The following is a 23,053-nucleotide window of genomic DNA, read 5'->3' as shown; positions in this document are numbered from 1 at the left end:
AGAGTATCAAAAAAGAGGTAGGAATCCGAATTCTAGTATCCTACGTAATTATTTCAGAATAGCAAGACCGCACTATAAAAGTACAACATAACCCAAACTCCTATGTTCACGTCTCTCTGCAAAGTGTGGACTCGCACTCAGTCTCTCTCACACACATGTTGGTAGATTGACAAAAGGAAAAGGCTATCATATTTATCAAAACCCCAACCCAAAGGCATCGCCATAGCCAAAGCCAAAAGCCTCATCCTATCTTCCTTCCAGTTCCTTGTAAAAATGTCTCTGCTTTCCCATCTTCTTAACCTCGACCTCTCAGATGTCACTGACAAGATTATTGCAGAGTACATATGGTGAGCTTTTTTTTTTTTTTTTTTCCTTTTTTTCAGTCTCTTTCTGGGTTTATCGTTTTCTTGGCAAATGGTTATAATTTGTTAGCAACTCTGTTTTAGCGCGCCTTTCTTTCTGTAGTTGCAATTTTTTCTTGGTTGTTTATATGTTTTCCGTACTATTTTTCTAAAGAAGATTAGTTTTGATTTTGATATGTTTGTTGTTTGTCCTCTATGATTAATCATATAACAGGATCGGTGGATCTGGTATGGACATCAGAAGCAAAGCCAGGGTAACTTTTCTCTATTCCTTTTCTTCTTATTACTATTATATGACACACACATATATATTGATCTGTTTTACTTGCATTTTGCATGAGGCAGACTCTTCCTGGACCAGTCAGTGATCCTTCAAAACTTCCCAAGTGGAACTTTGATGGTTCTAGCACTGGCCAAGCTCCTGGGGAAGACAGTGAAGTCATCCTATAGTATGCTCTCTCTCTCTCTCTCTCTGTTTTTCAAGCCTTTTAATGAAAATTTGCTTATGTTGGTGTTTTAAAATAGTCCACAGGCAATTTTCAAGGACCCATTTAGGAGGGGCAACAATATTCTTGTAAGTCAAGTCCCCTTCACCTTGAGTGATTAATTAATCCATTTTCATTTAATTTTCTTTCTTAAACCATTTATTAATATCTTTCTGTTATTTTTGTTTGTTTAATAATTTTGATTATTATTATTATTATTCACAGGTGATATGTGATGCTTACACCCCTGCTGGAGAGCCAATTCCAACCAATAAGAGGGCTAATGCTGCAAATATTTTCAGCCATCCTGATGTTGTTGCTGAAGTACCCTGGTAACTAAATTGTACCATCTCTTTACCCCTGGGAGAAGTCTGTTTGGGAATTGGGATTCATCATTTATTATATAATATGCTTTAATTAATATAATTTTAAACATACAGGTATGGTATAGAGCAAGAGTACACTTTGTTGCAGAAAGATGTAAATTGGCCAATTGGGTGGCCTCTTGGTGGATATCCTGGACCACAGGTCACATAATTATTCCTTTCTAAATATGGATTTTGTAGTTTGTACCTTTACCTAATTCATTGCCGTTTTATTGTATATGAAACAATTCATTGTATCTCTTTCTTTTTTGCTGGTCCAACATATGCTACTAAAACTAGAAATTTTGTACCAAATAAAAAGGAAGTCTCTTGGAATTATTCTAGTTACCAGTTTTATTGGATGAGAGTTGAAATGGAATATGAGCCTCCTCCTTGTAGATGTGGAGCTGTAACTGTAATTTGTTTTGACAATTTCAGGGACCATACTACTGTGGTGCTGGAGCTGACAAGGCATTTGGTCGTGACATTGTGGATTCTCACTACAAAGCATGTCTTTATGCTGGCATCAACATCAGTGGCATCAATGGTGAAGTTATGCCTGGCCAGGTAAATTAAATATAACTTTCTGCTTTTTGTGTGTTTCAGGATTTTTTTTTTAAATTTTTGCAATCTTCTCTTATCATATTTGCTTTCTATTGTGAAGTGGGAATTCCAAGTTGGCCCTGCAGTTGGCATCTCTGCTGGAGATCAGTTATGGGCTGCTCGTTACATTTTGGAGGTAATTTGATTTTGAGCTACCCAAATGGTTTTGCTTTCTTGTACAATACCACAATGTATGTGGAAAAAATGGCAAAAAAAATTGGAATAGTCCTTGTGATATGTTTCTGTATTACAGAGGATTACAGAGATAGCTGGAGTGGTGCTTTCATTCGATCCCAAACCTATTCAGGTTAGAATAGAGTTACAATCATTCTATTCTTTCATTAATTCACTCTTGCTATTTGGTTCATTTCTTGTTTTAACTTCTTTTGAGGGTATGTGTGACCAGGGTGACTGGAATGGGGCTGGTGCTCACACAAACTACAGGTAGTAATTCTTATATATATATATATATATATTATCTCTTTGCTTCATGAAAAAGTAACATAAATGTCTTTGTTAGACTGGTTTTCCTTTGTTTTCATTCATTGAAAAGTCATATCATGGTAATTCAGCACCAAGTCAATGAGAAGCGAAGGAGGTTATGAAGTGATCAAAAAGGCCATTGAAAAGCTTGGATTGAAGCACAAGGAACACATTGCTGCTTATGGTGAAGGCAATGAGCGCCGGCTCACTGGCCGACATGAAACAGCAGACATCAACAACTTCTTATGGGTACATGTCCTCATCTACACCTCAAAGATTGTAAAGAACCAGTGTAGTTTATACTTGAGCATTAACAAAATGCTAATGTTTTTCCTTAATGGTTTGACAGGGAGTGGCGAATCGCGGAGCCTCCATAAGAGTTGGGAGGGACACAGAGAAGGAGGGTAAAGGTTATTTTGAGGACAGGAGGCCTGCTTCTAACATGGATCCTTATGTTGTGACCTCCATGATTGCTGAAACTACACTTCTCTGGAAACCATAGGCAACAAACAAACCCTTTTGGTTGAAAAGGTTATGGTTGTGGGTTTGTACCGTTAAGAGTCATTACTGTGTTTCCATAGATGGGGGGAGTGAATAAAATTGCATCGGTCCCCTGTTTTAGTAGTAATCATAAGCAGAGCATTTAACCTTGTGGTTGAAGAAGGCTTGTCTTACTTAATAGTGCCTTTGGATGACAATAATAATATTGACGCAACTATTAATGTCTACTTCTTTTTCTTTTCTTCTCCTTTTTTTTCTTGTGTGATGGTTTCACCAATTTCTTTGTGATGATGCCCTGTGATGGTACAAAGACAATTGGAACAGAACAAGAATTCTCTCCTCCCTCAATTTAATAGAAATTTTGTTGGCAATTTAATTTCACTGGATTTACTGGTAAATTGGTAATGAGGGAAAATGAATGAATAAATAGATAAATTAAGCATCCACTCTCTTCAAAACATTACATGTATTAATGTATATGAATGATAATGTTATCTTATCCTGATTTCTGTACATGTGATGGAATATGCCATCATATATTATATTAAATACCCGAAATTCAAGGAAATATTAGGAAAGTCGACAGAGTCTGTTGCAGGGTCCCTATGCAGGGCAGGTATTCAGGGGCAGTGTACATAGAGATGGGTGCCATCACATCGTAAATGTGAAACCCAGTCAGTGAAGTCAAAAATTGATTGCATTGCATTTGGTGCCAAAACCAATTTTGTTGGTTCCCATAAAAAGAAAACGGGAAATTTTATACAACACAAAATTCCAAAATGCAATGAGGCATTGAGGCCTAGGCTCCTTCAATTTGCAGTCTTTTAAGTCGTCAGCGATATCCACATTAGGAGGTTATCTTAAATCTTCATTCTGAAGCCGCAGTCACCAACCCCAACCCACTAAACCACATAATTGCTATGTGGTGCAATGCACTCTCATCAATAGCTATGAAAATGGAATCAAGATGACAAGATATATACATCGTGCATGTGTCACCATGAAATGTCTTGCCTTCTTGCTTCTTTCTTCAACTACCTCCAGCAGGGTGACTAGGGCCTTCTGCTACAGTGCTACCCTTCAAAGCCCTCGTGGTTATTTTATTGAATTGTATATATATATATATATATATTCAAGCTTTATTCTTTGCAGCTTGCCCAAGTAGTAAGTCAATGTGAAATTGTGAATGAATGGGGCAATGTTCTCTAATGTGAATGTTCTTACATGTCTATGTGAAATTGTGAATAAAATTTTTAAGGGAAACTCTTGCATTCCATTTTATGGATTCAAGTCAGTGTGAATGAACTGACCTTGTATGGAACACTCCCCTTGGATCCCATTTTTAATGAATTAATTACTAATGGATTTCCCATAAGAATTTGGATCCTTCTGATACCCGAATTCGTACGAAATGGATATATTTGCTTTCAAACATAGAAATAACACCAACTTTGGCTTTTCATTAGCATAAAATATAAAAGTATCACATACAAACAATCAAGATTGTCCAACGATTTGTGCTTCCAGACTATTCAAATATAAATTTATTTTTTATTTTTTATTTTGTTGCTTTCAAAAATTGAAATAACACCAACCCTTGGTTGGGACACCGGCCGTGGCTCTCATAGAATAAAATAAGAAATAATACATACGAAGAACCAAGAATGTTCAAAGTTCAGCACTTCCTGAAATACTAACCCAACACTGTACATGATTTTAGTTATATCTTCCATCACCAAAGAGAAATTTTTTTTTTTGGTACATACCAAAGAGAAAACTTTGAATTGATAGAATGAATACTTTCAATGCCTTAATTTGTGCGAGTGTGCATATACTTTCATGCTTCAATTGAGCTATTTTAGCCTTAAATATTAAATTATGATCTATAACTGACTGAAGATATTATGTGGAATCAATCAAAAGATCCAAAACTGCAATCTTTGATTCTCAAGGGTCAAAACCAGACATCCAAATTCCAAAAGGACCAAAACTAGAATACCATAAACTAAAAACATGTATTATTTACATGGGGAACAGAGCTAAAAGTACTAGGACAAAAAAACAGGGCAGGCAGAGCAGAAAGAAAACAGAACAAAACCCTCTGTTTTGCAATTCTAGAAAGATGCATAAACTATCCCCCAATCCCAATCCTCATCCTCACTGAATTGTGAATTCCAAGAAATCAAGCCTCCTAAGAGTCACCAACAGAGATGGGTCTGCAAGATATTCCCAAAGGAGATCGAGAGATCTGCCTGGTGATCTCTTTCAGCACAGGTCTCATCTCTGGCTTTCCCGGCAACCAATCAGTGATTTTCTCGGATTCTTGCTTGATCTTTCTCACTTGGCTGTGAACTGGAAAACCCAATTCCTCAAAGCCTTCTATCTTTCTATTGTTGTTGCTGCTGCTATTGCTGTTCCTGTTCTCCATCTTCTTGTGGATTCACAAAAGCCTCTGCCTCCAAGTATAGTTGTACCACTATTCTATCTAAGTATATATCTATATATGTATGTATGTCAATTCTAAAGGGCTTTTGTGAAGTATGTGGGTATATATAGAGGATAAGGTGGTGTAGATTGAGTGGGAGATCAAGTTGGAGACGTAGGAGGGAAGGGAAGAGAGATGTTCGCTGGAAAAGGTCCATCTTTGGATTGGTTTGAGTCGACTCTTTTGGACCCTGTTGAAACATAAAGTTTCGATACTCTGTATGTCACCGCATCATAGACATATGATACAACCACTTGATTGCCACTCATCATGTGCTCTCTCTCCCACTTGATTGATCTAATGGTCACAAGTGCATTTTCATAGCCATTTGATAAACTTTGATTTCAGCCCATCTTTCTTGTTTTATTACTTTTATCTATATTTCTTCGAAGCTAATCTTAATTTTAAATTCATAATCTTTGTATTAAATCCTCATAAATTGATAGATATTAGTATTAACTATATTTAATGGTTCTCCAACTGGGAAGGTACACCAATCAATTATTTGGATCCCCATGATATCTGCAATTAATGAATAGGATTGAGCTTTGTGGTGCAAGTGCAGAGTGTATCAGATAATTACCTTTGGATATTTATTAGTATGTTTTGTGTGTGAACATAGAAGATGAATATGGATATCTTAAGGTCAAAACTCAATTTTATAATTCTATGTTACCAAGAGGTTTCCCAAATGAATACCGAACCTTATAGGGCCAAAGATTCTTTTATTTGACTAGTCCTTAATCTGTCAGATTACTATTAATTGCCCACGGTTTTTAAGTATATCACAATCACCAACACTGATTTACAATTCATTTGGCCAAAAAAAAAATCACTGATTTACAATTATATTTTTCCTTTCACCAACATAGAAAATCAATTACTTGCATTTTAGTTAATCTTTTGACTTGATTATAACTTATATGCTTTACACTTTTATCCTACATATTATTTTCCTCTCAAAACTCTTTTAAATTATTTTTTCCTATTTTATCTATAAATAACAAAAAACCGATATCCAAGCGAATCCTTTATAAACGTTGTGAATATTTTAACCCTGTGATTTATCCTTAAAACGATTTTTGGATAATAATCAGTAAGCCAATTTTTGTTACAGTCAAGTCAACGTTCAACAGCCACGCTTCAACTCTGGGACTCCGGCCACATCCATTTATATCAGGTAAAAGTCAATATTTCCGTTGCCTTCGGCGAGAGGGTAATTCCGTTATTCTACCCAAAATTAGGGGCAAATGTCATTCCACTTACGATGACGTGGAACATTGACGTGGCCTTCAACGCGGTGGGTAAAGGCGGTTAAGTTTGTTAATGTGGCAGCCGGCAGTCGTCAGCGTGAAGTTGCAAATTGTGCCACGCGGCTCAATCTGCTCTCTCTTTTCACGCAATATAGGCCCATCATTTTGCTTTCATCTTATTTTAAAATTCAAACAACACATGTTGACACGTGCATCTTCATCAAAATGCTTGACATATATAATGCATTGATCGTGCTAATCTTTTGAGCTCTTTATGTGGTTAACCTTTTGGAGTGAGATTCAAGTATCATGCTAATCCATTCCTAATTACCTACATGTACTAATTGCAATTACTCTAATATGGAGCACATAATTTATTCATTAATGAGTGAACTTTAAGCATTAGCTTTGTGAACTTTTACTAATATTCTCAATTAGTATTGCATAGCAATATAGCATGCTTTTTTTTTGGGTACAAGCATAGCATGCTTTTTAAGCATTACTAATTTCCTTTTTTGTTTTAACCTTAATTGAGTGAGACTTAAGCATTAAGGTGGTGAATTCTTCGTGTCCAATACTCACTTGTCCCATCACATTAGTTATTTTCAACCATAAATTATGAACATGATGATCATATTATGTAGAATGAAATTGAAATTGGGTCTTTTGGGCATGTCATCATTTACAAAAGAATATTATATCCTTATCATCCATTTTTTTCCAACCAAATTACATGTCTTTTGTCCATTATTATTTGGAAAATGTTTTTTCACACTCTTAGAAAAACTTATTTATCATACTCCTCCCACAATTTATTCTATCATTATTTTAAAATGTTCATGTCATTGTTCTCAAAAGAAAAAAAAAATATGTTCATGTCATCAATGCTATGTTGTAAACGAATTATAAACTTGACTACCATTGGGTATTGGCTATTAAACTCCGACTAAGTAATTATTTGATGGGTCGATGACGTTGGCTTTTTGCAAAGGTAGTGCTATACTAACAAAAATGTTCTTGCTTCTTACCAATAATTATAGTCAGTTGCAAGTTTCAATTGTAATGACCTTGGCCATATATAGTTGAGGTGCAATTTTCATTTTTCAAGTAAAGGTGATGGCCCTAAATTCCTAATGGAGGATGATGATGAATAAAGTTGTAATTGGCTGTGAAAATTAGTGAGAAATTAATTAATGAGGTAAGCAAATAGGTGTTTTTCTTCATAATAGATAGAGATAGAGGTGAAATTTAGGCTGAATGAATCAAAGACTTGACGTGAAGAAATATTTTTAAAACGTGTTAGAGCAGTGAGTGTTAGGTCAGCCTCAAACAAACATGACTGAAGCTTACCTAATTTCCTCCAATGTCATTTTGAATCCTAAATAGGATTCCTATGTATCTGGCCCTACATATTTCTTTATGGGCTCTTTTTTTTTTTTTTTTTTTTGAAGAATTTAATATAGGATTTTTATTACTATTTTCCTCGAGAACAAATTTTCTTATTGTAAAAAAGGCCACAATCTATCCAGAAGATTTTTCAAACTTTTTTATTATTATTATTTTTTTTTGGGCCGATTATCTGGAAGATTGATGTGTTGTGATTTGGTAATAAGCTTAAGCTTTTGAATAAAATAGAACAAACAGAAGAGTTGGGCTGATGAGATTGTCAGTTTAGTTGTACATTGAGTGATGGTCCGGACTCCTCATGGATGAGTTCTCAAATTGGTGGGCTGGACTGACCACACTTTAATTAGAGCTGTTCCTTGTGCTAAACAGAATACTCGATTGGGCTGATACCCATTTGGATCCTTCTTTAATTGGTAAAAATCTTATTAAGTGCTAGTGGGCTTAATTAATTTGAGTCACTAAAAAAAAGAAAAAGGAAAGAGGATCAGATTGATCAAATGGGACCAAATCATGTGAGATAATCAATCATCCTATTAAAGCAAAGGGTAAGTAATTGTTTGTGTTGGACAAGAGTACAAGACATGAGAAAGCTTACAAGGATGCAAAGGCAAAGGCAAAGGCAAAGGCAAAGGTAGGGAGTGCCTATCCTTGTAAGTTGTGTCCCTTACGTAAAGCTACTGATTTTGAAAAGACACATCAAGACAAGAGGGAAAGCTTAGGCACATCCTAACTCTCTTTTTACAAAGTTATATCCCTTTTTTTTTTTTTTTTTTAAATTTATATATATATATCCCTTTTTCCACAACTTGCTCTTATTATTATCTTTCGAGTCTTCTTCCTCGTCAACCCAATATATTATCTGTCATTATGGTTGTATTTTGTACATTATAACTTTGTGCTTGCTAGATTCTCATATTAATTAGTAGTATTGATAAATGGTTTTGATTTAAGAGTTAAGCGTTTTAGGTTTACGACAACATAGTTAGCTTTAGACCAAATCAAACACAATATTAACAACTAATAATCAGTAAGTGGTCCAGGTTTTTATCATATATAATCGCCTCAACACAAAAATTTCTATTATATCTTCATATTATTCTTACTTATGAGTTGCATACATTAGTATATATATCACTTTTACTTCTCTCTTTTTTTTATATGCTTGCAGAGGCATACAATGATATGTTTAGGGCTTTCTGGCAAAAAGTTGGGTTTTCTTTCCCTGGCTTGATCCCACCCTAGGTGCAAAGTAGTGATCTAAATCATCTCACCATGTGCAATGTAATTATTTGAATCAATTCGCTAAAAGAAAAAGTTTGGAATCAAATCCTAGTCTAAGATATTTCAGCTTTTGCTCCCTTAGCTAGAGCTAGAGCCTATATATGAATTCCTTCCATTCTCAAAAGAAAAGAATTGAACACCACAGAAATGGCATCACCAATTAGTGGACTATTGCATGTTGCAGAAAAGGCTATGAAATTAATCAAATTATGATGGTCCTTAAGAACATGATTAACTAATTTATTTTTATTTTTTTTATAACAGGAAAGAATATATTGAGATTGACAGAATTGACTCAATACCAGCTGATTCATACCAATTCCATGGAAGTAAATTTTCAATAATTTGATGGTTGATTCATACATCGCTGCCCCAGTTACCCCAGTTGCCCAGTTGGATTACGAGATGATACAATATATATTAGACTTGTGCATGTATTGAAAATTCAAACTACTCAAACAGCAGTACAATTTTTTTTGTATTTTCAACGTGCTACAAAATGAACAGAGTAATTTACTAATTTATGCCAAGACTCGAGACTAGAGTCGATCACTAGATCATGTCGCAGTCCCTACCCTATTAAAAGATTATTTGTATATATATGCTTTGATACCCTATATTGCACATGGAATTACACATGAGGCAATCCGGTCATATGAAGATCAATTGTCTAGCAATGTTGTTAAAGTTAAAAGTTTTTTAACATTCAATGATAGGTTTACAAAGAAGTCTAACATTTTATATATTGTGTTCGTATATATATAGAATTTGCAATATGCAATATGCAATATTTATATTCTCAAATTAAACATGTAAATCGTTTATATAAAATGATATAAAATGCGTATGTTATAGAATTGTCTACTTTAACATCATGCATGCTAAACTAGATTATTTAACCCGAAATCAAATTAGAATCGAGTTTTTTATATTTATTCAAAATACAAGTAGTTTCCATTTGAAAGTCTCCTTAATCACAATCACCAAATAAAATTCCATTTTATACCACTACCAGCTTGAACAGCTTGAAAGGGGAAGAGAGGTTGATTATTCCTACACGCTTATATTTACCTTTGCTGTGAACATTGAAGCAGACTAGCAGAGTACAGCTGGGTAGTAGTATCTAGTAGTCGAGTAACGAACTTAACCTCCGCATTAGGCATTCATATTGGTCGTATGGAAAGCTTTTTGAATATTGAAAATTTGAAACCGTGTTGTGACTTGTGATGTGGTCGCAGGCTCGCAGCACACATTTTATTATATTTTTCAAAGAAAAACCGAGTGCTACTTAACAGTTATCTAAACGCGTCAGGTACACGTTCGTAGATAGGCCAAGCGCGGAGCGCCCACATGACCCGTTTTATTTTTGTTCTCATCCCCAATCATGCAACATAAAATAGTAAAATACTCACAAGTCGCAATTTCAGAGTTGAAAAATCTTTCTACTCTCGCTCAAGCGCGTTGACTCTACACTTCAGAGTAGATAATATCAACCTTCATTTGCCACTGTAAGAGCATCCTCACTTGACTAATCACTAACCATCAATATTATTTGACTTAAAACTGTTCATTTTCTCTTTAAGGAGGTAGTATAGCCAAGGAATAAAATTTCGGGTTTCGATGAAAATTTCGACGGAAATTTTAAAAATTTTTAAATTTTGACAGAAATTAGATGAAAATGACGAAAATTGCTAGCAAAATACGAAAATTTTGAATGAAACTTTACCATATGTTTATTTAACATATTATCTACTAAATTGATAAAAAAACATTGAAGAAATCAAATTATATAATAGGTTTCATGTGATATAAGGTGAATATAATGCGCGCTGGAGCAAATACTGTTAAACAAAATTAGTATAATGAATAAACAAAATTAATATATTATTTATACTGTATAATTTAATTATATACTAAAATTTAAACCCTAATATTCTATATATTCTATATACCCTAATACTCTTTATACTCTATAATTTATACATTAAACCCTATATACTCTATATTTTTTAGGATATTAGGTTTTAAGCCCTTTAGGATACTTTTAATTTTTTTTTTTATATAGAAATGTATTAAAGTTTAAGGTTTAAAATAACTAAAAGAAATCTCAAACCTTTTTTTTTTTTCTTTCCAATTGTCCAAAGGCCCCAAACCCCCCCTCATTTTTTTTCTTTCCTTCCTTTTTTCCCGTATCTCTTACCTAACCAAGCTTTATCTTCACTAAGTGTAACAACCCAAATTTTGGCTTATGGTAATTTTGTTACTTAAATTTTTCAAATTTTTTTTAAGGTTTGTTTAAAGGAATTAGAAATTTCTTTAAATTTATTTTAACTAACTTAAACCTTTGGTTGTGGTTCTAGAGCTTAGTTGTGTGGAAATGAATTTTAGAAAATGAAAATTCAAGAATTTGACAATTATTATTTTTTTCAAAATTAAATTATAAGAGTCGGATTTTTCATAATTTTTTTGAAAGCAATTTGACTATTTTGAGGTTATAAGAAATTAGTACTCATCAATACGAGTCCGTAGAATTTTTCGGTGAATTATTTAGAGTCTCGAGCTATTTTTGGTTTGAAATTTCGGCGAAATCTTCCCAAAAAATTATTAAACATATGTTTCGATTTTGACACCCTAAAAAAACGAAATTTGCGGCAAAATTTCGCCGAAATTTTTGAAATTTAATTCCTTGGTTGGTATAGCCTTTTTCTTTTTCTTTTTTCTTCTTTAAAAAAAAAAATTTCTTCTAATGTCATATAGTTATGCTAACACAAAATGTTATATCATATTATAGACATCAAAAGAGATATGTCATTAGAACGGTTATCTTTTAGAATTGGAGTTCAACTTCAAAATATTGAGAATACAACAATTTTGGTTACAAAATGCATGAGGGACTAATGAATTAGAGATCACGGATTAATTGAATGCACGTAGAAGGTGATTCTAAACTTCTTGTTGATCTGGTTTCTCAAATACTGCCTATACCATGAAAAGTGCATGATTTCTCAAGATATTTTTCCAGCATATATATTAGAAAGCTAATTTGGTAACATATATATAAGAATGTTCAAAAATTAACTTAGTAAGTTAATATAAAGTTAACCACTCTATTAGCCACAATGCACAATATAATCTCAAAATTCGAACCGTCTATTGTTACTTTAAAGATTATATTTGGTTATCGTATTAACTTTGCTAACCAGTTAGTTTTAGAGCACTCATCAACATATATATATTTTTTTAAAAAATAAAAGTTACATAATAACTATTTATACAAAAATTTGGTGGCCGTATCAAAATTTTGTATTACCACCAAATTTTTGTATTATACTATTAAGTAGTTTTTAAACAAAATACAAAAACTCATCTAGCAAACCCAAACCAAATGTAAAAGGCCATACGGGCCACACCACTATTCTGTAATTAGGAAATTTTTTATTGATTTAAGTGTAATCATCAATCAAATCACAATGAATGAGTTTTAATATACACTAATACACATTTAAGTATCAAATGCACATAAAAAAAGGTAAATAAACACATGATGCCAAAATGCCAAATTAAGGGCATGAGCCATGAGGTCTCACCTTTTGCCTTGATTTTTGTTTCTCTCATAGTCATATCTTTATTTTTCTATTTCTCAAACTAAAAAAAACGAAAAAGATATAAAGGGGGCTTACTAAAAAAGATAAGAGCTCATGAGGTTTATCATAAAGAATAGCTCACACGATCGCGTCTCTAACTTGCGTGGCAAACGTCGTTATCAACTGCTTGTGCATGCGCGTCAGTTGTCATAACAAGGTAAACAGTCGTGGCTTCCTTCTGTCCAGTGCCTATATATCCCAACAATTAACAAAAGGCTTCAGATAGTTAATACAAGATTGAAGCCAGTTTCCCAAATCGTATCCTCACTCACTCAGATTCCATTTCTAACTGAAGCTCTCTCTCTGCGCTTCACATAAGACAATCCATTTTTGGAGTTTCAGTTTCCTAGTTTTTCGATTTTTGGGTCTCTTTTTCTGCTAGAAAAGATTGCATTTTTGCTACACCAAAGGGAAAGTTGTAAGTTGGGAAGTGATGGGTCTCATTCTTTCAAGGACTATTGTAAATTTTATTTTCTCTTCTTCCCTTTTCGCCAAGAAAAATGGTGGAAAGTTCATTCCCATGCAATTTGGGAACATGGTCTCCTTAGTTTCCCGGACCGGAAGGCATTTGCAGCGCTATGATAGCGGTTGTCGCCAAGTTGTAGGGTATGTTTCCCTTCCCCTGTTTCATAGATTTGTCTTAAATCTTTTTTACATATAAAGGTAAACCTTTTGTTTTTGGACGTACTTCAAGATTCTTTTTTCTTAGCCTAGAATTGGGGAAAAAAAATTTAATGAATAAAATCAAGAAATTTGTCAACTGGGTTTTGTTAAATGAATGAACTTTGTGGTCTTTTGAGGTCGAATTTTTGAAATATTGACCATCACTTTTAATTTTGTTATAGTTTATGTTTTGGGATTTGACATGTATCTTGTAATCTAATTTTTGGGGGTAATTTTTGAAATTGTGCAGATGCATACCATACAGATATAAGAAAATCGACCAGTCTTCATCTGTTGAGGAATTAGAAGTTCTTGTGATTAGTTCACAGAAGGGTCAAGGAGTGTTGTTCCCCAAGGTACTACTACTATATACTGTATATGTAGTCTTATGGCTGACTTTCCCATTTTACAGTCGAAGCAGTTTTTTCATTGTCCTTAACGTTTGTACAACTGCAATGTGATTATAGGGTGGTTGGGAAGTTGATGAGTCCATTGAGGAGGCTGCTTTAAGAGAGACGGTAGAGGAAGCCGGTGTCGTTGGCAATCTTGAGGTTGGTATTTGCAAAATCAGTCCTGTATTTTAGTTTGCTTTTCATTGCAATTTATCCATTTATACTCATTCATGGTTTGGATGTACTCGCAGCGTAAATTGGGTAAATGGCGCTACAAGAGCAAAAGCCGGGGTATCATTCATGAGGGATACATGTTCCCTTTGCTTGTCGACAAGCAGTTGGACCTTTGGCCTGAGAAAAATGTCAGGACACGAGAATGGGTATGTGGAATTGCAATTTGATGCTTATTTGTCTCCAAACATCTTTATTTTGACCGAATTCAGTGAAGTATGTTCTAAATGTTTTGGTATTTGATATTTTGTAGATGACCGTTGCTGAAGCTAGAGAAGCATGTAAAAATTGGTGGATGAGGGAAGCTTTGGATGAGTTTGTTCGTCGACAGATGCACCCCCAACGGATAGTAGAAAAGGATGAAACAAGCTGTACATAGACAGCCAAATCATAGCCTTGTTCTTCTAAAAAAAAAAAACAATTTTGGAGGATGAAACAGAGATGTAGGGAGAGATAAGTTTCCAAAACTCGAAGTAGGAATGAGGAAGTTGAAGATCAGAACTGAAGTTGTTTCCTTCACAAGTAAATGTGGGTGTTACCTCAGACTTTGTTTCTCCCATCTTTTCTTCTCCAGAGAATTGATTGCCAAACTGTACAATGTACCTAGTTGAAGATCTAGAAACAGAACATGTTGTATGTGTACAGTTCCATTTTTTCAATCCAATTCAATTGATTTTGATTCTCTTCTGTGTGAACTTGTGATGGAATCATGAACTTTTTAGTTAACTCGAGTTGAGTATTCTGCGTGCGGGTTTTCTTTTCCGCTTTTTCTTTACCTTTGGAAATTTGATCCTTAGCCATTAGCCACTTCATGAGAAGGGGTGGTTTGCTTGAGGTCCACAAGGCCTAGTGTGACTGGCTTAATATAGCTTGGAATAAGAATTGGAATATGCTTTACCAAACTTGAGAGGACAAATAATACCGATGGACAATATTGGTGGAGTGGTTAGAGGCAATAATGGTTGAGATATTGGAAACCCAGATCAGAAAAGACGATAGTGATGGATTGTCGTTTAATCTACCACTTGTGGGGTAAGAACTAAAGTAATGCTATACAAGCCACAGCTGCAGCAATCAGGTTGCTACAAGTCGTTCTCTCCTCTTTTTTTTTTTTGGCCATGAAAGTCGTTCTCTCCTTTAATCTTTATTGTTTTGTCAAGTGTGCCTACTGTCATATGACTGTATCAGTTTTGTTTTACAGTAGTCATTGTAATCGACATTTTGTTTTGACTCTCTTTGGCTGAGCATATGTAAGTGTTTGTGCAGAGATGCTGAGTCAACAAATATATCTTTTAGAATGGTATACAAACTCAACAAATCTTGATGAATATAAAACATTACGGCTACCCAAATCATTGAGATAGGCATGGAACTCCTCCTTTTATAGGTCTCGCAACGGCTCTATTGTCACCATAACTTTTTTAATACAAAGTCAATTATTAAGGCTTTTGATTATTCCATTTTATTTTGATAATTCAATTGTCAAATACAAATGTGTGACTTGTTAATAAGAATCATATTTTAATAGACGGCATCATTAAACTATTATATAGTTTAGTGAATAACACTTACTCAAAACTTATAAACGTGAGTTGATTAATTTAAAAAAAAAAAAACAAAAAAATTATTCATGGAAGCGGTGGATTATATTTAAAGTTCCTTTTACGAAGTTTAAAATTCGAAAGTGCCTTCACGACAGTTATACTCGTTGGAGGGAAAAAAATAGAAAACGACACCGTTGGACAGTTGTAGCATTACTAAGCGAATGGGAAATGGTGCAGCTTGAAGCGGTGAAAATCTCAGAAATGGCTCTCCGCTACCACTGAATCGAAGATCGAAGCAGTACAAGAATGGGAAGGGTCCCAACTAAGAGCGAGTATGAAAATCTCAGAAATGCTCGAATATTGGAAAACCAGGTGAGGCCCTTCTCTTGTCTCTTTTGTTTTCTTGTTTGAATGTTGAACTGCAACTTGAGGAGGCCGGTGGTTTACTTACAGGCTCGCTTGACTTCGTTGGGACTGCAAAAGACCATCTCCGAGCTCCGCTCCATAGCTTCATCTGCGAAAACAACCAAGACCAATGTCAGAAATTACTGCAAGAAGGTTTATAGCCTCAACTCTTTGCGCCGCTCTGACCGGTTGAAGGGAGTAACTACCTCTCAAGCAAAAACCCCAAACCACACTTCATTTCGACGCTCTGAGAGGTTAAGAGCCGCTTCAGGTCTTTATTTTACTTCCCTTTTGCTCTGTTTGGTACCTGAGAAACGTTTCAAAAGGAAGAGACTTTATGTTTTCTTTTCTTTTTTATAAATTGATTTAGGTGAAGTGGGTGGTTGTAAAGAGAGTAAAAGTGAAGAGAGGAGGCCTGCAAATGCGCCTTTGGTGACAGTGAAGGATTCAGATCTCCAGCTTTCTTTTGATTCTTCGGCTCGGCGTTGCAATAGCAAGGGCCGTGGCAGTGTCCATCACCTTGTTTTTGGGATTTGCTGCCATTATTGCAGGTTTTATGCCTTACCTTTTTGGCCTATTACTATTGTGAAGCAAAAACAGCATACATTTTTGTGGTACTAAGATATTAGATAACTAGATAAGCATGAAGATCATATTGTTGTTTTTGGTTTGATTCTTAGATTTTGGACAGTGAACATCAGTTATTAAGTTATAACTCATCTGGCTTTTGAATATTGGTCCTCTTGATTATCTGTGTGGATCCGTCTGTTTGCCTAGCCTGCTTTTTATGAACCAAAGAATTTTTTAACCCTGCATTTACAAATTTTATCCAGTGATTTACTCATTAGTGGAGGCCGCGGGTAACAAGTTTGCGTCAAATAGTGGTCATACATGAATCATTAGTATCAAACTAACAGGCAGTAAGATCAAATAAGGATAAAAGCTTTGCCAATATGATGTTATATTGTTAACTACTACTGAAGCCCGCCTGCCAAGGCTTTCTTGCTTCCAATTTCAATGATTAGTGAACTAATAATGTGTTGGATGCTTTCAACTTAACGTTACCAAAATTATTCAATAATCTTATTACTAGTCTAAAGCACGCAAGTGCAGGCAAAAGAAGTTGTGTGGGCAAGAAGATTGCAAGCGATGTGGTAATCTTGATATGGATCAACCATGCATTGGTTAGTTCTTTGATGTAATCATTTTTTTCACTTTGACACACTTTTACATGGCTCTGACATTTCTTCATTGGACCTATATAAACAGGAAAGACGGATTGTTCAGTTTGTCATTCTAGTAATGGGGTTCTTTGTCGAGCTTGTCTCAAGGTTAGGTATGGTGAAGGTAAGTCCTTTTATGAAGACAGAAGAAAAAAGCAAGTACATGAATCAGATGAGGAAAGTATCTAAAAGCTTAATTGTATTGCTTTGTTAGAAATGGAGGAAGTGAGAGAAAAGAAAGAATGGATGTGCCCGCATTGCATAGAAGAAAAAGGAGTAAAACCTTATTGGATATGTAACAGGTATTATATATATGATCATGTCAAAATACATTTGCTGATTCAACCTAATGAGCTTTTGTTTGTGGACTGACTGAAGATTTAATGTTATCTTATCCTCTTGAATAATATAATAGTTCAGTGTGCCTAAAGAAGAGAAAGATGGCTCCAACTGGGTTAGCAATATACAGATGTATGTGTCCAGTTCTCTATTGTTGATTCACATGTTTTGGTTCTAGTTCACACATCCATTGCTTATTGCTTAATATACTTCATTATGGACTTACTTCCTTTATTTGTATTCAAATTAAGGTCGGGAGATGGGATATGAGTCAGTGGCACATCTGCTAATGGATGAGCTTCAATGAGCAGACAAGCGCACGAAATGAAGATGAAGATGCCCTCTCTAACATACACCATTATCACATGAGTACCTAGTGTTATAGTTTTGTGTCTTTTGACCCTATGTAGAATTTGTATGGCTGATGTTTTAGGAACAGACCACCTGCTGTGGAATTGATTGTAGTTGGCTCTTACTTTTGTCTTAACGATCATGTAATTAACTAATGAAGCTGTTTTGGACTCACTGATAGTGTCATTCATGGACTCAATGAGCTGCATTGCGCTGATTGTATACCATGCTCTTGTTCAGCAGAAAAGAAAGAAGAAAGAAGAAGAAAAAAGAAATCCCATGACAGTCAAAGTTAGATCAATCATTTACATAACTTCAACCAAGCTACAAAAGAGTGGAGCTTGTGGTTATGAGTATTTATCCCTACACTCATAAATTTCGACTTGATCCTTTCGTTTTCAATATCATTTAATAAATAAAAAGGGTTATAAAAGAGAAATAACAAATAAAGAAAAAATATATATAAAATGCTTGGTCTCCTCCACTATTCCTCTGCGCTTAAAAAATATAAAAGGTAGAAAACCTGACCCTAAAACCTCCGCAAACCCCCGAAAGCAATTAAGCATCTGACATTCCCAGCCGTCGAAGGCCTAAGCAAGCAATGCCCATAATCCAGTTCCCCTGCATCTCTCATCTCCCGCCAGTCCCCAACTCTGCGGTTCCACCCTATTCGTTTCTCAGTTCCAGCGCTTCCACATTTTTCACCAGAAAGAACCCAATCTTCAAACCCAATTACTACGCCCCTTTCATCCGTACGAAGCCTCCGTTCGGTGCCCGTTTGGTCGTCAGGGCCGCCGGAAAAGATTACTATAAGACCCTCAACGTCGGTAGAAATGCCACCTTGCAGGAGATTAAGAGCTCTTATCGCAAGCTCGCTCGTAAGGTAAAGATTACTATATTGACAAATTTTCAGTCCGATTCGAGCCTGAGAATTAAAATGTGAGCTGCTCAAATTAATATGTTTGAAAGCTTAGCAAAAGCTTAGATTTTTCTTTTTGGGAAAGAGGTGATTTTGATGTGAATTATGTTGCAATTAAGCATGAGATATGTCCAATGGGCTGAGACAGTGATTATATATAAATTAATTTCTGTTTTACAAAGTATTGAAATTTGGCATCACAATGTTGGAACAGCATCATCCAGACAAGGGCTCTGGAGCTGACGAGAAGTTTAAAGAGATTAGTGCTGCATATGAGGTATCTCTAATTTTTCTTCCCCCCATAATGCTGTATTGTCATTTTGTCTCTTAACTCTATTTTTTTTTTTACACTTTTCCTTAAAAGATGGATATTTCATTCATTTAGTTGTCAAATACAATATGTTAACCCACGCTTCATATCGCATGAATTTCACTCCATTTGGTGATGTATTGGTTGTGTTGAAAAAAGTTAATTTGGCAGTTATTTTATGAACCTAGTGATTTTATTGCACGATGTATCAGTGCTTCCTTTTTCATTCATATGGTAATGAAGCAGTTGTGTAGGTCCTATCAGATGATGAGAAAAGATCTTTATACGATCGCTTTGGTGAGGAAGGTTTACAAGGAGAAAATGTTTCTTCGACCACTGGTTCAACAGGGGTAAGATCATGGCCAACTCTATTGCTTTCCCCCATGTCCAAATAGGCAAATGACTTCCTGGTCTTTTCAACAATACAGACTTGTGCACATGCACGTGCACATGTTCTTGTGTATTTTACTTAGTAATCTAATTCTTTTGTTTTTCTAATGAACAAATTAATCATTTTAAATTTTTAACTGCATGCTGATGAATTATCAAAATTATTTAGGTGGATCCTTTTGACGTTTTTGATGCATTCTTTGGAGGGTCAGATGGGATTTTTGGAGGAAGCGGTGAACCAGGAGGCATTAACTTCAATATGAGGAACAGGGGAAACCAGGGTCTTGACATTCGGTAATTGTCTAGCTGCACTTTTATTATCGAAGGCAGAAAATTTATGTTTTCCAGGCCTTTCTTTTAATTTCCATGTTGCAGGTTTGATATGTATCTGAGTTTTGAAGAATCCATTTTTGGAGGACAGAGGGAAATTGAAGTCTCTTGTGTTGAGACATGCGATAGTTGTGGTGGAACGGGTGCTAAATCTAATAACTGCATAAAATCGTGTACTGGTTGTGGTGGAAGAGGAGGGGTGATGAAAACTCAGAGAACACCATTTGGCATGATATCACAGGTAAAGAGACCTTTTTAGAACTTTAATAAAGGTAAAACTGACTTAAATTATTTATGGTGTTCATAAATAGTCCAATATGAGCCAATATTATGTATGATAGTTACCAAGTATGTTGGTCAAACATGTATTATGCAATCTGCTTTCTTCCTACCATTCTTTCAAGATCTCACTACTTGTCTTAGAGATATGCTACATAGATGATATTTTATGATTAATAGGTTTCAACCTGCTCAAAGTGTGGTGGTGATGGTAGAATAATCACTGATTCTTGCCAAAGATGCAGTGGCAAAGGGCAAGTACAGTCCAAAAGAACTATAAATGTGACCATCCCAGCTGGCGTTAACAATGGAGCCACGATGCAAATTCAAGGGGAGGGGAATTTCGATAATAAAAGGTGTATATACAGTTAGAAACTTATGTTTACATCAAATATGTTTTGCAATTCCCGTTGTCACTAAAACCAAATTTAGAATAAATACTATCTAGCTTTGGAACCTATTGTGAATCTGTGATCTAGTAGTGGAGTTAATATTGGCTTTTGCAATTCCTTCGAAATTCTCTTCCTCCCTCCTTAATGGGTTATGTATGGTGATACATAGTGCTGATTTGTTTGGCATTTGGTCCTTTATTTAATGTAATTTACTTTTTTGTCCCAATGTAGTGGGTTTATTAGTTTAGAAAATGATAGAATATATGGTAACCATGACATGCACTTTTCCTCTATAAAATGTTATACGTTTAGAATTTTCGAAATCTGTTTTTACTTGCTCAATATTGTTGCTTTATGTGACTTGATGTTAAGGCATACCCTGCACTAATTTCTTTATTATCTACATTTTGGAAGAGGTATAACTGGTGATGTCTACATAGTGCTCCATATAGATGAAAAGGATGGAATTTGGAGGGATGGTCTCAATCTGTACTCAAAGATAAATATTGATTATACAGAGGCCATTTTAGGGACTGTAATAAAGGTAATTCTAGCATTATCACTTTGTGAGGGTGCACTTATCTTATCGGTACTAGAGTGGCATACTAGTGTAAATTTAAAATGCAAAAAACATGGTAATGCAGAAAGTGGATGTTTAAATCACGCTAAGCCAAGTGATATCTCCGCCTCATAAAAATTGTATATAAGCTGTGTGACATTGAAAATTTAAATGAACTTTAGGTAGAAACTGTTGAAGGCTTGAAAGAGCTTCGAATTCCTTCTGGAACTCAGCCTGGAGAAACAGTAAAGTTGCCACATTTGGGGGTTCCAGACATCAACAAACCTTCTGCTCGAGGAGATCATCATTTTGTTGTGAATATTCTGATCCCAAAGATAATCAGGTTGGAGTCCTTAAACTATGTTAGGCTTCCTTCTTTCTTTGAGTTTAAACTTATTAGTTTAACTTGAGCATCCAGCTTGATATCCCAATAACTTGTGTGTTATTTTTCATTTGAATTTATTGTACTTTTAATGACAGTGACACGGAACGTGCACTTGTTGAAGAACTGGCTTCACTTAAGACATCTAAAAAAGGCCATTCAGTTGCTTCCAAAGACACTGGTATAGTTTTCAAGTCTCTTATGAACCACTATCTAATTAGAATAAATGTAGTAGGTGAATATTCTTCTCATGGATTAATCAATGATTTGGGGGACTATTCATGCTTTTAAATATGTTTTTGTACTTATCCAGGGACACAAGATGGGAAGTATGACATGCATAAAACCAGTAACTTTGAAACCAGTGCTTCAAGCCAGGGGACTAAACGTGCTGCATCCTTTTGGAACTCGATAAAGGGTGTATTGGGGTATGCCTCAGTAACAGTTCTTTTCCATAAGTTTTGCTTTTTAGTCTTAAATATGCCTATTCCTTCAATTAAAAGAAGAAAAGTTCCAATACATCAGCCGGTTATATACATTTACATTCCATTCTTCTGGCTGTGTCATTTATTGCACCTCATTACTGGACTTGTAATTATCATGGTGATACCTTTGACCTAGGGTGAGAAATAAATATCTACTTTTAGTGCAAGTATGGTTTTGCATACATACAAGCCTCCTTAACCATTGCCCATCTTGCAGGGGGAGGCAGTCTAGAGAGGGATTCGCATCAGTAAGTGTGGAGAGACCAGCGTTATTGTGGGGATCAAGCAAGCTAGATTCCTCGTATATGGCATCAATTTTTACAGTTTTGGCTGTAACTTGTATTTGTACCTTGCTGGGAAAGATCGGTAACCTCACTTTATTGCAACAAAAGGATGGTTCTTCTCGTACTCATAGAACAAAAAAGACCAACATTAATAGAAATACTTAAATCTAACATTTTAGTTGCTCACTGTGTAATGATTGCCTGCAATGGTAGTAGGTAACATTATATTATACATTGGATTTACCCTGCAATCTTCATCATTTTCCTCTGTATTCCGAATGTGTTTCACGGTCTCGATTGTCAAGGCCCAAGTCTTGCACAGCCGGCGGGGAACTGTATTTGTAAATTCTGATATAAATACAAGAAAATTGTTTTGTTCCTAATTTAAAAAAGTACTGAACTTGCACGCCCACTCTCAGTTCTTTCTTGTCTTATTGGCTTGATTTTAATTTAAGTTAATTGAAAAATTACCAAAAATTCAAAAGTTAGCAATTAAAGGAGAAATTTGGAACAGGATGCATGAAATATCGATTATCGAATTTTAAAGGACTTGGAACAAACAAAACAGTGAACAGTTGCAACAATAAAAATTTCGGTTATGCTTTGTAATAAACAAAACTAATTAGGTTTGATAATATATCCACACATAAAAATAGTTTTTTATAAGGCCCGGTCTAAATCCACCACCCTCGACTGTTGAGTTCAC

The 23,053-nt window shown here is 35.0% G+C and overlaps 4 protein-coding genes across 4 annotated transcripts; all 4 read left to right on the top strand.

Annotated features, from left to right (window-relative positions):
- Nucleotides 1-78: 78 nt before the first annotated feature.
- On the top strand, nucleotides 79-3,044 carry GLN1.3 (glutamine synthetase 1.3). Its single transcript, XM_086257616.1, has 12 exons — nucleotides 79-347; nucleotides 577-616; nucleotides 708-811; nucleotides 888-936; nucleotides 1,073-1,179; nucleotides 1,288-1,375; nucleotides 1,651-1,779; nucleotides 1,877-1,951; nucleotides 2,069-2,122; nucleotides 2,222-2,259; nucleotides 2,388-2,547; nucleotides 2,648-3,044. The coding sequence occupies exons 1-12, from the start codon at nucleotides 274-276 to the stop codon at nucleotides 2,798-2,800; spliced, it is 1,071 nt and encodes a 356-aa protein (XP_086113742.1). The 5' UTR covers nucleotides 79-273; the 3' UTR covers nucleotides 2,801-3,044.
- A 10,047-nt stretch (nucleotides 3,045-13,091) lies between these two features.
- LOC147275349 (nudix hydrolase 18, mitochondrial-like) lies at nucleotides 13,092-14,837 on the top strand. The gene is made up of 5 exons (XM_086256136.1): nucleotides 13,092-13,475; nucleotides 13,783-13,888; nucleotides 14,000-14,083; nucleotides 14,176-14,304; nucleotides 14,409-14,837. The coding sequence occupies exons 1-5, from the start codon at nucleotides 13,303-13,305 to the stop codon at nucleotides 14,532-14,534; spliced, it is 618 nt and encodes a 205-aa protein (XP_086112262.1). The 5' UTR covers nucleotides 13,092-13,302; the 3' UTR covers nucleotides 14,535-14,837.
- A 146-nt stretch (nucleotides 14,838-14,983) lies between these two features.
- Nucleotides 14,984-18,225, top strand: LOC147275348 (uncharacterized). The gene is made up of 8 exons (XM_086256135.1): nucleotides 14,984-16,071; nucleotides 16,153-16,375; nucleotides 16,475-16,655; nucleotides 17,218-17,288; nucleotides 17,374-17,451; nucleotides 17,542-17,629; nucleotides 17,743-17,798; nucleotides 17,918-18,225. The coding sequence occupies exons 1-8, from the start codon at nucleotides 16,006-16,008 to the stop codon at nucleotides 17,971-17,973; spliced, it is 819 nt and encodes a 272-aa protein (XP_086112261.1). The 5' UTR covers nucleotides 14,984-16,005; the 3' UTR covers nucleotides 17,974-18,225.
- Nucleotides 18,226-18,444: 219 nt separating this feature from the next.
- Nucleotides 18,445-22,732, top strand: LOC147275347 (Molecular chaperone Hsp40/DnaJ family protein). Its single transcript, XM_086256134.1, has 11 exons — nucleotides 18,445-18,900; nucleotides 19,151-19,213; nucleotides 19,501-19,596; nucleotides 19,806-19,930; nucleotides 20,012-20,207; nucleotides 20,426-20,601; nucleotides 21,052-21,181; nucleotides 21,379-21,539; nucleotides 21,677-21,759; nucleotides 21,892-22,006; nucleotides 22,281-22,732. The coding sequence occupies exons 1-11, from the start codon at nucleotides 18,619-18,621 to the stop codon at nucleotides 22,510-22,512; spliced, it is 1,659 nt and encodes a 552-aa protein (XP_086112260.1). The 5' UTR covers nucleotides 18,445-18,618; the 3' UTR covers nucleotides 22,513-22,732.
- The last annotated feature ends 321 nt before the right edge of the window (nucleotides 22,733-23,053 follow it).

The sequence above is a fragment of the Dryas octopetala genome, chromosome 9 (assembly GCF_963921425.1).
Source record: "Dryas octopetala chromosome 9, drDryOcto1.1, whole genome shotgun sequence".
NCBI lineage: Eukaryota > Viridiplantae > Streptophyta > Magnoliopsida > Rosales > Rosaceae > Dryas > Dryas octopetala.
The sequence above is the reverse complement of the archived record's forward strand: the minus strand, read 5'-3'. Positions and strand labels throughout refer to the sequence as shown.

Excerpts from the sequence above, each read along its gene's own strand:
- GLN1.3 (XM_086257616.1), top strand. The coding sequence starts at position 274 with ATGTCTCTGCTTTCCCATCTTCTTAACCTCGACCTCTCAGATGTCACT. Across the intron at positions 812-887 it reads GACAGTGAAGTCATCCTATA|TCCACAGGCAATTTTCAAGG; the intron begins GTATGCTCTCTC and ends GTTTTAAAATAG. Across the intron at positions 1,376-1,650 it reads GTGGATATCCTGGACCACAG|GGACCATACTACTGTGGTGC; the intron begins GTCACATAATTA and ends TGACAATTTCAG.
- LOC147275347 (XM_086256134.1), top strand. The coding sequence starts at position 18,619 with ATGCCCATAATCCAGTTCCCCTGCATCTCTCATCTCCCGCCAGTCCCC. Across the intron at positions 19,931-20,011 it reads AACCAGGGTCTTGACATTCG|GTTTGATATGTATCTGAGTT; the intron begins GTAATTGTCTAG and ends TCCATGTTGCAG. Across the intron at positions 20,208-20,425 it reads CATTTGGCATGATATCACAG|GTTTCAACCTGCTCAAAGTG; the intron begins GTAAAGAGACCT and ends TATGATTAATAG.
- LOC147275348 (XM_086256135.1), top strand. The coding sequence starts at position 16,006 with ATGGGAAGGGTCCCAACTAAGAGCGAGTATGAAAATCTCAGAAATGCT. Across the intron at positions 16,656-17,217 it reads ATTTGCTGCCATTATTGCAG|GCAAAAGAAGTTGTGTGGGC; the intron begins GTTTTATGCCTT and ends ACGCAAGTGCAG. Across the intron at positions 17,630-17,742 it reads CCTTATTGGATATGTAACAG|TTCAGTGTGCCTAAAGAAGA; the intron begins GTATTATATATA and ends ATAATATAATAG.
- LOC147275349 (XM_086256136.1), top strand. The coding sequence starts at position 13,303 with ATGGGTCTCATTCTTTCAAGGACTATTGTAAATTTTATTTTCTCTTCT. Across the intron at positions 13,476-13,782 it reads GGTTGTCGCCAAGTTGTAGG|ATGCATACCATACAGATATA; the intron begins GTATGTTTCCCT and ends GAAATTGTGCAG. Across the intron at positions 14,305-14,408 it reads ATGTCAGGACACGAGAATGG|ATGACCGTTGCTGAAGCTAG; the intron begins GTATGTGGAATT and ends GATATTTTGTAG.